General features: G+C 36.4%; 1 protein-coding gene across 5 annotated transcripts in view; it reads right to left on the reverse strand.

Moving 5' to 3' along the window:
• Positions 1-13447, reverse strand: part of KIF16B (kinesin family member 16B) — a 301193-nt gene that overhangs the window by 232995 nt on the left and 54751 nt on the right. For all 5 annotated transcript variants that reach the window (XM_054574081.1, XM_054574080.1, XM_054574079.1 and 2 more), the window contains exons 10-12: positions 12310-12485; positions 4659-4724; positions 1616-1675 (exon numbers count right to left, since the gene is read on the reverse strand). In XM_054574081.1, the coding sequence (XP_054430056.1) occupies positions 1616-1675; positions 4659-4724; positions 12310-12485 (302 nt within the window). The remainder of the gene's footprint in view (positions 1-1615; positions 1676-4658; positions 4725-12309; positions 12486-13447) is intronic.

The raw sequence follows: 13447 nt of genomic DNA on the forward strand, positions 1-13447 counted from the left end.
GGCCCAGAATTACCGTACGAAAAAAAAAACAAAAAGTAGAGGGGTTCACCACAGTGGCACTCAGTTTGAGTATCGCTGTGGCAACATTACCTGACCCCTGTTACGGTGACAAGGAGAGGCACAGAGCAGAGAGGATGAGGCTGAAGTCCCTCAACTCACTGCTGCAGTGCCTCTTGTGCTAACAGGCGCTATGTACACTTAATGACTTTTCAAATAGCTATTTGAGTTCTCTCCTCCTTAAATGGAGCAGATTTAAGCCCTCTCTCTTTGGCAAATTTACTCAGGAAAGTGTACATTGTGCCATGAAAGGTCAAACACCTTGGCCTCATAAGCCTGAGGCTGTGGCACCACTCTGTACAGCTGGTGCAACTTAAAAGATGAAAAATAGTCACATCTTTGGTGGTGCTTATCCCACCGCCAATCCTAAAATGCAAGTCAGGTCTTTGTTCAGCTTCCTGCACAAAAATCTCTCAACAAAGGGAACCCTGAGGAAGTACCACAAAATAATATATTATCGTCATAATCAAGATGAGAGAAAAGAAAGTCTAGAACAATCCTCTGACTTCAAGACCTCTGACTCATGAGAGACAGTCTTTTTAACCGCCAGAGCAGACTGAGCTGCCATAATGGTACAAGAAGAACTTTACATAACAGGAGGCTGACCGCACTGTCCAAGAGAGTTGGTAGAAGCAGAACAGAATAGTTAAGCCAGGCCTTTAAGTTTACCCCCATGAAACGGTAACTCGGTGCCCCATTTTCTTGTAAAGGAGATCCAAGTTAGGGTTTCTGTCCACGTTAGAGATGCAGCTAAACCTCATCTATCCAGCTTTGTCAATATTAGAAGGGAATTTTAATCCTTTTACTTCAGCAGACCTCAACAACAAGCCTAGGATTCAACAGCCTCTGGATCACAGTCTCTTATGTATGAAGTCAGACAGACTCTATCAAAGTAGAAAACCAAATTCTGAATCTCAAACCTGGTGTTGCTGTCTATCAACAGACACAGGTTTCTGATCAACTCAGCAATAAATGGAAACACAAAGAAATGTGTATTTTGAAGCACAAAGTAGGATGAATGGTGTCCTCTCACAAGTCCTGACCAAAATGCAGACGACCACTGTCTAGCCCTCGAGATGAACAGAAACAAATTCCAATAAGAAATTACTAGTTTAGAAATTTCTGAAATCTAGTCATGCCATACACACATATTCTACAATATTGCCATGGGAAGTATTCTTTTTTCATTTAACGTATCGGTTTATACCGTGTTTAACAAAAGCAGAAAGGCAAAGTGGACTCCCTTGAATATTAAATGGAATTTAGTATATGTTGAGTCAAAAACGGAAAAACTCCAACAAGTGAGAGCAAACCCCTAACTATCAACATCACCTCTACGTGTTAAAATACACACAGCTTTAATATCTAATAGCTCCCTTTCCCATTTCTTCAAAATCAAACCAGAACCCCAGGACCCCAAGACCCCAAGAGACACTAATCAGTTCCATGACCCCACCTTAAGCCAGGCACACAATAACCATATTTGAAGGAAAAAGAAAAAGTTTTACCTATTTAAACCAGCATAATAAAATTAAGACAACTTTTTTATAGTCCTTACTTTCAAAATATTTTGGGTTTCATTCCACTTATTTGTCCATTCTTTGGTCAATTCTTGAACCTAAAAGGAAAAAGATAACATTTGTGATTGCTCCATAAAAAAATACTTACGATTTTCTTCTAGGAAGCTTCCAAATCTTACAGCTTTATGAAAGGATGTACTATATTTTTTTTAAATAGATAGCAATCTATCCCTAAAGAACCATCACCAAATATGATACAAACAGCTGATGTCATTCTACATCCTATATCATGGCAAAGACAAGCAGAGAGAACAATGTGTCAAGTTGCCTAGATTTTTGCATCTTTTTCATGGTGTACTTAAATAAAAGCTGCTTCCTTGGATATTAATCAATATCAATACAAGTTCAAGAATGACAATGTCCTATTAAGTGTGTTAATTTTCCCTGATTACACTTTAGTTCCTAAAAAATAATGATTTACTTTTCTTTCTCATTACATGTGTGACTAAATCACCTAGAATGCTACAATTTTCTTTTAAGAGATAATCTGCTTTTGTAGCTAATTAATAGGGTTTATAAATCTCATTCTGTCTTTAAAAGGTATGGTGGGGGGTACTCTTTAATTGACTCCCTTAGTAAAAGCAAAATCTTTGGATACAAATCAGCTTCTTTCCATCCAGTCTGCTGAATTTAGGAGAGAAAACGTCTCCAGCTATTGAGCACAGCACAACTGGAAGTTACGTCTCAAAGGTAATGAAAATATTTTGCTACTTCCATAACACTTTTAAAATAATCCTAGTAAGTAAGTCATTAAAAAGCAAAAAATGATTCCTTATGAAGAAGTAGGGGAAAAAAAATGAATGAACAATGTGTCAACGAAAAAGAGTACACCTACCCTTGAGAGAGACTTTTAAGAGGCAGAGTTGGGGGAGCTCATGCTCCCCGAGCCTCTTCCCCCCTTTACTAGCACTCCCACCACCTCCCCACCCCCAAGAGCAGGCACTGCCCCACGGGCACTTACCACTCACTGGTCCTCCCTCTGATAAGCTTTCTTATCAAACCAGGACAAAACCAATACATGGAACACAGGTGCTTATACTCTCACTGCTAAGAGGAAGATACTTTCCACACACTTAGTAACCGGAAGGGGCACTCATGTCTGCAAGCCTCTGGAAAGTGTTTGTAACTGACAAGAAATGGAGGAACTGGACTGACCATTTATCCCAGAGGAAAACCAAAACATCTCACCCATGTGAACTGAACTGGTCATTTTCTTTTACTCCTCAGCTTCCCTCTACTAGGGCTGTACCACTTCTCAGCTAAAATAATGTCTCTTCTTTTTTACTAGTAATGTCAAAAATCTCCCCTTGATTAAAAAAAAAATCATGGCTGAGCCTGTCTAACTCTGTTTTTGCTTGTTTTTAATGGTTTGGTAAGATTGTCCTGATCTACCTGGAACCAGTCACACACTCCAGGTCTTCCATCTCTTTAGTAATGCCAACCCCACAGACTGTAAAGAACAGCAATAAATGCCACATGGCTCTCCAGGCTTTTATTTTGGAAAAGCTTTCAAAGAGGGAATATCCTGATGCTTTCTCTCCCTACAAAAGGGGAGAGACTGGTGTGCTGGAATTTACTAATTCATAGTAATCAGTTAACAGATTCTCACACTGGCAATTTATTTGAGGAACACAAAGCATTCAACAATAAATGCTTCACGTATGTTTCACCAACATATATGTTCTCCCTGAAGAAACGTAAGTCAATCAATCCTTTTCCAATTCAATCACATAAATTCAGCTTTAAACAAACTGTAATTATGCCTTAGATTTATTGTACTATTGAATTTAAGGCAAATAATCTTAATTTATAAAATCAAGAAAAATGCAAATATTTGATATCTCCACTAACAATGTGATCATATAATAAAGATTTATAGCTAAGTAGATGGCAAACAATTCTAAAAGGTCAGCAAAAAAATAGGTGAAAATTTAGAAAATGTTATGAACAAGATAGGCAGTCATTTCTGTCACAGCATGTATCATGCATTCAAATTAAAATGCTTATTGATTTCTATTAACTTGCTAGGTATTCCTGAAAACTATTATTAAGAAACAATTTAAGACTATATCTAGACATATCAAAGCACTCAAAATTAGAATCTGAAGAATACAACATTTCATGAGAAAAATAGGAATTAAGAAACTAATCATTTTACTAATGCTATTTTCATCAAATTATTCAACATAATTATCCAAGGAAATGTCAACAAGTTCCTAACAACAGCCCAATTTACATTTTCAATATTGTGTGTTCTTGAAAGGGAACCCATAGAATCCAGTTTTTTTCAGTCTGTTTTAACCATTCAGCAAAGTGAACAAAATCCAACCCCAAAAATGTTCTTAATGCCCGTTTCTCTTTTCAAACAGGGTTAATTAAAAAAAAAAAAAAAGAAAAAAAGGGTAAATCCAGGTCAACCATGAAACTGGTTTTCAAAAGGCACCAGCACACAAACACTGGCTGCAGCCCACAGCGTCTCCAGGGATGTTCCCTCTGCTGATCACTCACTGCCAGTCTCTCTCCCCGCCTCAAATCTCATCAGGCTTACGAGAAACCAAGCATCTACCTAGAGTATTCCACAATTCCCCAAGTGCTGCACTTCCCACAGAAAACAAAATAAAAGAATGACATAAAAATAAACGGTGAGCACACTTAGTTATGGTTAAGCTCTGGAGACACTCCTGTTTCATGAATGTTGAACATAGTTGACCCAGGACTCCCGTCTTCTCTGAAGCCAGAGGGGTCTGTTTAGTCTGAGCAGCCTGTGTGTGGATTTCGGTTGCACCTGATCATCATGTGCCAGTTGAGCCCCATTTATTCAGTTATAGATCATGATGAGATACATAAAAAGTCAATTATTGTGGTTCTTTAAAAATTATCACAGGTTGGGGCGAGGACAGGAGTGTTAAGTATAATGAAGAAAGAAAATGAGTCTCAAATGGCAAGAACTAAAAAGCATATACTTAAAATAATAGTGCAAGTTATGATTTTAAAATAACAAGGAATCAAGCCATCACTTACTCTTGCTTCATTCTGCTGAAGTTTTTCCTCCATACTTAAGGCTGTGGGGGAGTCTAAAAGGGCGATCTACAATTCAAACCGTAAGAGAGAAGCAATTAGTAAACAGCAATAATATAGAGGAAGGACTGCTCCATGATACAGTAAATTACCAAAAATTGCCAAATAAACTATTAAATAGAGGTAAAAAGCATTGTTTCACATCATCTAAAAAGTGTCAATCATACCACTAAGTCCTTACTCCACAGGCTACATATCTTATAATATTCAAAACCAAATGCAGATAGCCTGGTAAACCTACATTTGCAATACAAATCAGCAAAGTGAGAAAAAGATAAATATAATATCGCTGACATTTATTTTACCAAAATCTAGCATGAACTACATACCTACACCCTAAAGGATTGGTCTGTTTTGAATATGCACAAACTACAAAATTCAAAATGTATGAAGTCTAAGTGCTGCTCAACCACAGGCTTCTGAAATCCACCCATGCTGACACAGACAAAGAAAACTTATTTATTTGCATTGCTGGGTGATATTCTACGTGTGGTAGGGTACACCACAATCCATTTATCCACTTCCTTATCCATGTTAAAGGTGTAATGATTGACGTAAAAATGATAAACACCAAAAGCAGGTTAGAACTGAGAGGGACAGACAGAGAGAGACAGGAGAGGCATGGGGAACCAAGCAGGGTGCAGAGGGGCCTTGAGTGACAGGGAGGACACAGCGTTCTTTCTAATTTCATAAGAAAGAAAAATGAAAAGGAGTCTTGCTCCTTCCCATCCCCCAAGCAACCACCTTTACTCAATTTGCTATATAAACTTGCAATTATTCTCATCATATACAACCATGTTTTTTGTTGTTTTTTTAAACATAAACATGAACACTATTCTAAATATTGCCTTTTTCACAAAATAATATATCTTGGGGGAAATTCAGTGCAAATCAAACCTCTTTATTCTTTTGAACAATCCCAATTCCACCGCAGAGTAGAACTGCATGGATGTTCTCTAATTTATGTCAGGTGCTTTCCTTTTAATGGAATGTAGTTTTTCTAATCTTCTGCTCTACCAGCAATGCTAAAATGACTATTCCCATACTAGTTGCCTATAGTATACATGGTTGTGTCAATGGAATAATTTCCTAGGAGGGAATTTGTAAATCATCTATGTGCATGATTTTTTTTATAGTTAAGTTGCCCTCCCCAGAGGCTGTATGCTTTTTACATTACTATTTACTTTTCAAGTTCTATTCGAACAAATATTAATACGCATGAGGTGGTCTGACTAGGCGCAGTTAAACCTTCATACTAACAAGACCACGGGGGCCACACTTGGCATCTGTCTACTCAGCAGAAAGCAGAGCTGCAGCAGGAAGGACAAGTTAATCACATGATCTCTGCCGTAGTCCTGACAGCTGTCCAGGAGTACTTTCTTTGGCCCTCCTCAGGGGTCGAGATTCACACAGGCATGTGTGGGGCCTACTCTGGCTTAGAATCCCATGCCCAGGGGAACCAACATCTCTTACAATAATATCATGAGCACATCCTTCAGGATCCCCACAGGGACACACCTATTACAAGATTCACTGCACTCAGGGAAACCCAAAACTAGGTATTCACAGCAGTGCCTTGGTATCATATACAGAATTCCTAATCCAGATGCAACTTGCCAATTAGGGGGTACTTTTATCATTAGAAATGTTGCCTGGTTAGAGATGCTGGCATCTCACTTTTATATCCAGTTTGTAGAGAATAAAACCAGCAAGTTAATGCAGATATAATTCATCCTTAGTGGAAGAAAAGGGGCTTTCCTAACACATTAGTTCAATACGTCACTGCACCTAGCATGTCATCTTACACAGAGATGGTACTCGACAAATATTTTTCATTGAAAAAGTGCAAGTGGCAAGTGTTTAATGGCTGTATCATTATGTACAGTTGCAACTTTCAAAACAATTATCAACCCCCTTTATAACATGGTTAATTTTAAAGACTCTGCTGTTGGAATTTTTCAACTTTAATAAAAGCTGAAACATTCCTAACAAATCATCAACTCAGGAGACAATAACTGATTAAACATACTCGTATGCATGCAGGCTATCATGACCACCATAGCTTTTGGAAAACCATTTTAAAGCACACATAAAGACCTATCGAAGTCCTTTTTAGAAGAAAACTTTGGTAAAACTAAAACATCTGCAATTAAACTATTCTTTGCAAGGTGTCTTTTTAGAGGAAAAAGGTTTGGGACTAATTAACACACAGGTTAAGTTTATGTATTAAACCAAGAGTAATAGTACATCAAAACTTCAGCAATAGCAACTCCACTAAGGACATGTACAAGCAACTCTTGCCAACATAATGTGCAAGCAAGTATTTTGATTTTTGCCCATGTGAAGTGAAAAGGGCATCTTGTTTTAAGAACTTTGAGGTATAATTTGCATACAGTAAAATATACAGCTTCATAACTCTGTATGTATCCATATACATATTCATTTCACTAGTCTTAATATTTGCATTTACTATAATTCAAATGACATTGAGCATACTTTCATATTTTTAGAGGCCATTTGAAACTTTTTTCTATGAACTGTACTCACATTCTTTGTTCATTTTTCCGTCAGGTTGTAATATTTTTCTTATTTTTAATAGTATTTATCAAAATAAGAAAAGTAGTCTTTTGTTACATGAGTTAGCGATCTTTGCCCTGGTTTGTATTGATTTTCATTATGTAATGTATACATGCTGTCTTCACTTATTGTGGTCTATGCAAGCTCTCATAAATAAAGGGGTTCAAGTTCCCTGGGACAAATGTGTGTATGGCTCTCTCTCCAGCTATTTCCTGCAGTGCTTTTGGTTTGTTTTCATTATCTATTTTTTAATTTTATTGTTCAATTTGAGTTTATATTCAATAGTGTTTTGTATTAGTTTTAGGTGTACAGCATAATAGTTAGACAGTCATACATTTTACAAAGTGCTCCCCCAGATATTTCTAGTACCCACCTGGCACCATACATAGTTATTGCACTATTATTGACCATACATTCCCTAGGCTCTATTTTACATCCTCGTGACCATTTTGTAACTACCAATTTGTAATTCTTATTCCCTTCACCTTTCTCACCCAGCCTTCCCAACCCTCTCTTCTCTGGTAATCATCAGTTTGTTCTCTATATCTATGAGTCTGTTCCTGTTTCAATTGTTTATCTTCCTCTTTACATTCCACATATAAGTTAAATCATATGGTATTTTTCTTTCTCTGACTTATTTCACTTAGCATAATACCCTATAGGTCCATCTATACTGTCACAAATGGTTAAGTGTTCATTCCTTTTTTATGGCCATGTATGTAATAGTCTACTGTATACATGTACAACTTTTTTATCCACTCATCTGTTGATGGGCACTTATGTTGCGTCCATATATTGGCTATTGTAAATAACTCTGCAACACACATAGGGGTACATATATTCTTTTGAATTAGCGTTTCCAGTTTCCTTGGATATAGAACCAGAACTAGAACTGCTGGGTCATAAGGCAGTTCCATTTTTAATTTTTTGAAGAACTTCCATTCTATCTTCCATAGTAACTGAGCCAATCTGCATTCCCACCTACAGTGCACAAGGGTTCTCTTTTCTCCACATCCTCACCAACACTTGTTTATTAAATTATTGATGATAGCCACCCTGGCAGGTGTGAGGCTGTATCTCACTGTGGTTTTAATCCACATTTTTCAGATAATTAGAGACTTTGAGCATTTTTTCATATGTCTATTGGCCCTCTGTATATCTTCTTTGGAGAAGCATCTATTTCCTACAGTTAGCAATCTTTTTTTCTTTATGAAAGCTGACATCATATTTGATTTTTTACTATGAATTGTACTCTATGTTATGATAAAATGATTTTTTTAGGCTCAAATAATGCTATTTTTGCACTGTTTTCTTTCCCCTTGAATTAGCTGGCAGAATTTTGCCCATCCTTACAAACATAATATAACTGAGCTGTCTTGTATGACCCTCTCTAAGAGCTGTCTAGTTGTCTACCTTAAAAGTTTCCACACAGTGATATTTCTACTATTACTTAAAGTTTATCTGTGATTCCAGCTACAAAAATGAGGAATTCATCCTGTTTCCATGCTCTCCCATTGTGTTCTTCACTTTCTAACTCCTGTTGCTCTTTTGCATACTGTTTAATTTTCTTGCTACCTCCAGATACATTCAAGAGAGAAGAGTTAAGAGACATTTTCTCTCTGCCAAATTCAAAGCAGACGTCTGAAAATATACTTTAAATATAATAAAAGAGAACACCTAAAAAGACAAGATATCGGGCCCTGGCAGGTGTGGCTCAGTTGATTAGAGCATCATCCTGCAGGCAGAAAGGTTTTGGGTTCAATTCCCAGTCAGGACACGTACCAAGGCTGCAGGTTCAATCCCTGGTTAGGGCACATGCAAAAGGCAACCAATCAATGCCTTTCTTTCTGTCTGTCTGTCTGTCTCTCTCGCTCTCTAAAGGCAATGAAAAAATGTCCTCAGGTGAGGATTAAAAAAAAAAAAGACATGAAATCCCAATGCTCAATTTCATTAATCATCTGAGAAATACAAACTAAATCATTCAGTGATACCACTATTCATCCATCGGAATAGTTACAGTGAAAAGTGGACAATATCAAGTGTTGACAAAGACCTGCAGGGACTACAACTGGCCCTTTCACATAGTGATGGTTGAGTATAAATTGGTATACCCACTTGTAAAAACTGTCTGGCAGAATCTACTAAAACTGGGCATATGTACACCTTCGAACCCACCAATTCCACTCTTAAGTATAAACCTAACAAAAACGTATTTGCACATTCACTAAAAGACAGAAGAAAGTCCACAACAACACTAACAGCACCAAAAAAGAAACTCCCAAATGCCCATCAAAAAAGAACAAATGAGTTGAGACACAATATAGAGATGAAAATAAACAGGTCTATGACTAAGATGCACCAACATAGATGAATCTCACAAATACAACATTGAGAGAAGGAAGTGAAGTCTAAAGAGTAATACTGCACAATTCCATTTATATAAAGAACAAAAATAGGCAAAACTAAAAATTAATCTATGCCTTTAGAAGTCAGGATAGTGGTTACCTTCAAGGGGAAGGGCGGGTAGTACCTGGAAAGAAACATTTTGGGGGACTTCTAAAGCTCTGGTCACATTCTATTTCTTGATTTGGGTGTAGTTAGATGGTGAATTCATCTTGTGGAACTTCACTGATTTGTGTACTTACAATGTATAATTTTTATGCATATATAATATTTTAGTAGAGTTCATAAATATATATGTATATAAACAACTACATATATCTATATGTCTATATCAATGTAGGAGAAGCAAATCCAATACATGTCAAAATATTCGGTTTTATTTAAATTGTGCTTTTGAAACTATGCACATGACATTTTGCATTGGCAAATTAATAAAATTGTTAAAAGTGGGAGTTGATTTTTATTTAGCTGAACCAAAATAACCCTAGAAATGGAACTTTGATTTGAGTAACATTATCAATGAACCACGGAAGCATTTGGAATAAAAGATTGTGGAAGTAGGTCAATGTTATCAGAAAAATTTAAACAGAGATTTTTAATGGGCACTTAAGAACACCTGCTTATTTTACTGAGTATCACAAATTTAATTAATTGAGAATAAGCCTGTATTGTCTCACAACAATTTATAGTTTCATAATGTGATAAATTATTTTAAATTGGACTCCCTTTTTTATTATATTAAATTTATCAAAGAATTTTATCTTCAATGTGCTCTAAAATAGACTTAACTATTTTTTCCATACCCAAAAACTACAGCAACAGAAATACTCCTTTAATTACAATAGTAGTCTTTGGTCAGGAAAGAAACAAAATAAAAGACCACAAAATATAAGGCAACTGTCAATACCTCTGAAGATATTCCTTGACAGAATTTGTAAAAATTTCAGTAAATTAAAGGTTTTTCTGTCCATGTAATATAATAAGGCTCCTTCCAAAAATTTCCTCAGTTTAATTTAAAAAGCTGATCTTTATTTTCCTTCATTCTCTGAACTTAGTAAAACATTAAATAAAGAGGTTGCACAAGAATTTTCCCAATATTTTCCCTCACATATAGCAATCTGGGTGATCCCATAGAATCATGCTTAAATGCTTACTTCAGATAAATACTGTTTTAAAAACACTGAAAGAGAGATCCCAATAACAAGGTGTATCAATAAAAATGACTATTGGGGTTCATGTCATAAGTTACATGAGCCTGATAGCATCACATAACAGATGAACTATTCAAAAAGTAAAATGGAGTCCTGGCCAGGTCAGCTGGTTAGAACATCGTCCCATATATCAAAAGGGTTGTGAGTCTGATGCCCAGTCAGGGCACTTACCGAGACTGCAGGTTTGATCCTCAGTTGGGACGCATACAGAAGGCAATCAATCAATCAACGTCTATCTGTAGGTCTGTCTGTCTATCTCTTCCCCCTGCCCCTTATTCTCCCTTTCTCCCTCCCTCCCTCCCTTTTTCTCTCTCCAAAATCAATAAGCATATCCTCAGGTGAAAATAAAAAAAAATGTTTTCAGTCAAATGGATGTGGACATATTTTTAAGCAATTCCTATGCACCTGCTGTCCACCATCTTATGGGAAAGAGCTGTCCGTTGTATTTCAAGACACAAGACACTCAGTGAGATTTTCATCCTGTCAGTACTTTCATAGGTCAAACCACTTATGGGATGTCAAGGGCCTCACAGGCCCTAATATTCCTAGATAGAAAGCAGCTCCAGAGAGAGTACTTTGCATTTAAACAAAACTAATTTTTTAATGATACACTTAAGATATCTATTCATAGGTTAAGAAAATGGAAAGAAATGTATCTTTGTTTATTTCTAACTCCAACCTAACTCAAACACTTTGAAAAGCTGTCTTTTGATTTTCTTCCAACAGTGGCCTTTCATTACAGAGTGTCTATGCCTATAAGAACCTAATTTGCACTATTCATCAAGAATGTAACTCTATGTATGCGATGCTAATTATAAGGAAGTTTACTGTGAAAAACACAAAGGACAAGGCTCCTTCACTAGAATCCCAAAAGGACCTGAAGTGAGGCTGTTTCAACAATCAGGCAAGGCCCCAGGGACATCATCTCAGCCAGGCTACAGGTGTGACACACCTGTCACTGTATTACCATAACCACCATCTCTGCAGTAGGCAATACAAAATAAAAGCTCAGAAAGGTGTCCAAACTAGTCTTTCCTTCTGTTAAAATACATTCCCAAGTCATAACATGCACAAATAAAATTTTAAATATAATTCCAACCATCTAAATTTCCTTCTGTTAATGGAGAGTATGCTGCTAGTCCTATTGCATGCTAAATTTCCATCCAATATTAGATAGTTAATCATTTCAAATTTGATGGATAAAATCTTACACATGGAGCACATAACAAATGTAAAGGCCAATGGGAGGGTGATGTAGAAGAGAGGGCAGCTAACTCATTCAAGCTTTATTTAGCACTTATTTACTCAAATCAATATTATAAGTGAGATAATTGTCTCATTAAGATCTAGAAATAGATGCCATTATTTAGAGAAAATTATCCAGAAATCTCAGAAAAACCAACCTGATTCCCTTGAGCAAGCAGCGTTTTCAGTCTGGCTATTTCAGCTCGCAGCTCACGGATGAGTTTGACGTTGGCGTCCTCATTGATGGTAGGCTTGTTGATGATATTTTTGGCTCTATTTGCATAGCGAAGAGTACTTAGAGTTTCTCCGTAATTGACATCAGCAGGTGAAATGGCTGTGAAGAATGAATTCAAAAAATAATTTATCCAGCACTCCGTGTTTCATTTACCACAAAAAATGGTTTGTAATTTAAAAGTCAGATTAACCCCAAGTCATTGGATAGACTCAATATTCACTGCCACAGTAATGAATATGAAAAATTATCTAAGATTTATAGGAAAGGTGTTCACTACACTAAATTAAATGTCATTTTGCTCTTCTTAAGTATAGACTCAGCCATCTAAACAGCTCTACAATAATATGTGAGATACTCCATTGTAGTTTAGGGAGCTTTCTCTGTTAAGAATATAGGAAGAGGAATTCAAGACTGCAGTAGTCACCCTCTCATCTGTGGGGTATATGTTCAAGTCCAACATTTCTTGATGTGGGTGTAGTTAGATGGTGAATTCATCTTGTGAAACTTCACTGATTTGTGTACTTACAATGTATAATTTTTATGCATATATAATATTTTAGTAGAGTTCATAAATATATATATAAACAACTACATATATCTATATGTCTATATCAATGTAGGAGAAGCTAATCCAATACATGTCAAAATATTCGGTTTTATTTACATTGTGCTTTTGAAACTCTATGCACATGACATTTTGCGTTGGCAAATTAATAAAATTGTTAAATTTTATTTTACAATTTAAACCTATTCAAGCCTGTCCTTAATTAAGAGGTACAAACAGCTCTGATGTTGTTTATGATACACATTCTAGGCCTGAAAACAGTGTTAGTTTCAAACCCTAATCAACTTCTTCAACTCTGTTGGAAACATGGCAGCAGCTTCTTCATGGGCAGACACAGTCTCTTCAGTCATTTTTATTGTTTTCAGTCCAAACCTATTCCTGAAATCTGTGTAACCATCCCTTACTTGAAATAAATAGCTGGTGTCATTTGTTTCAGGGGACAGCATGCTGAAGTCTGTATGCAGGCTCAATGCTTTTTGGAACAACAAGTTCCCAT

This window comes from Pteronotus mesoamericanus, unplaced genomic scaffold, assembly GCF_021234165.1.
Source record: "Pteronotus mesoamericanus isolate MK-2021 breed Mesoamerican mustached bat unplaced genomic scaffold, CSHL_Meso_final contig_25, whole genome shotgun sequence".
NCBI classification, from domain to species: domain Eukaryota; kingdom Metazoa; phylum Chordata; class Mammalia; order Chiroptera; family Mormoopidae; genus Pteronotus; species Pteronotus mesoamericanus.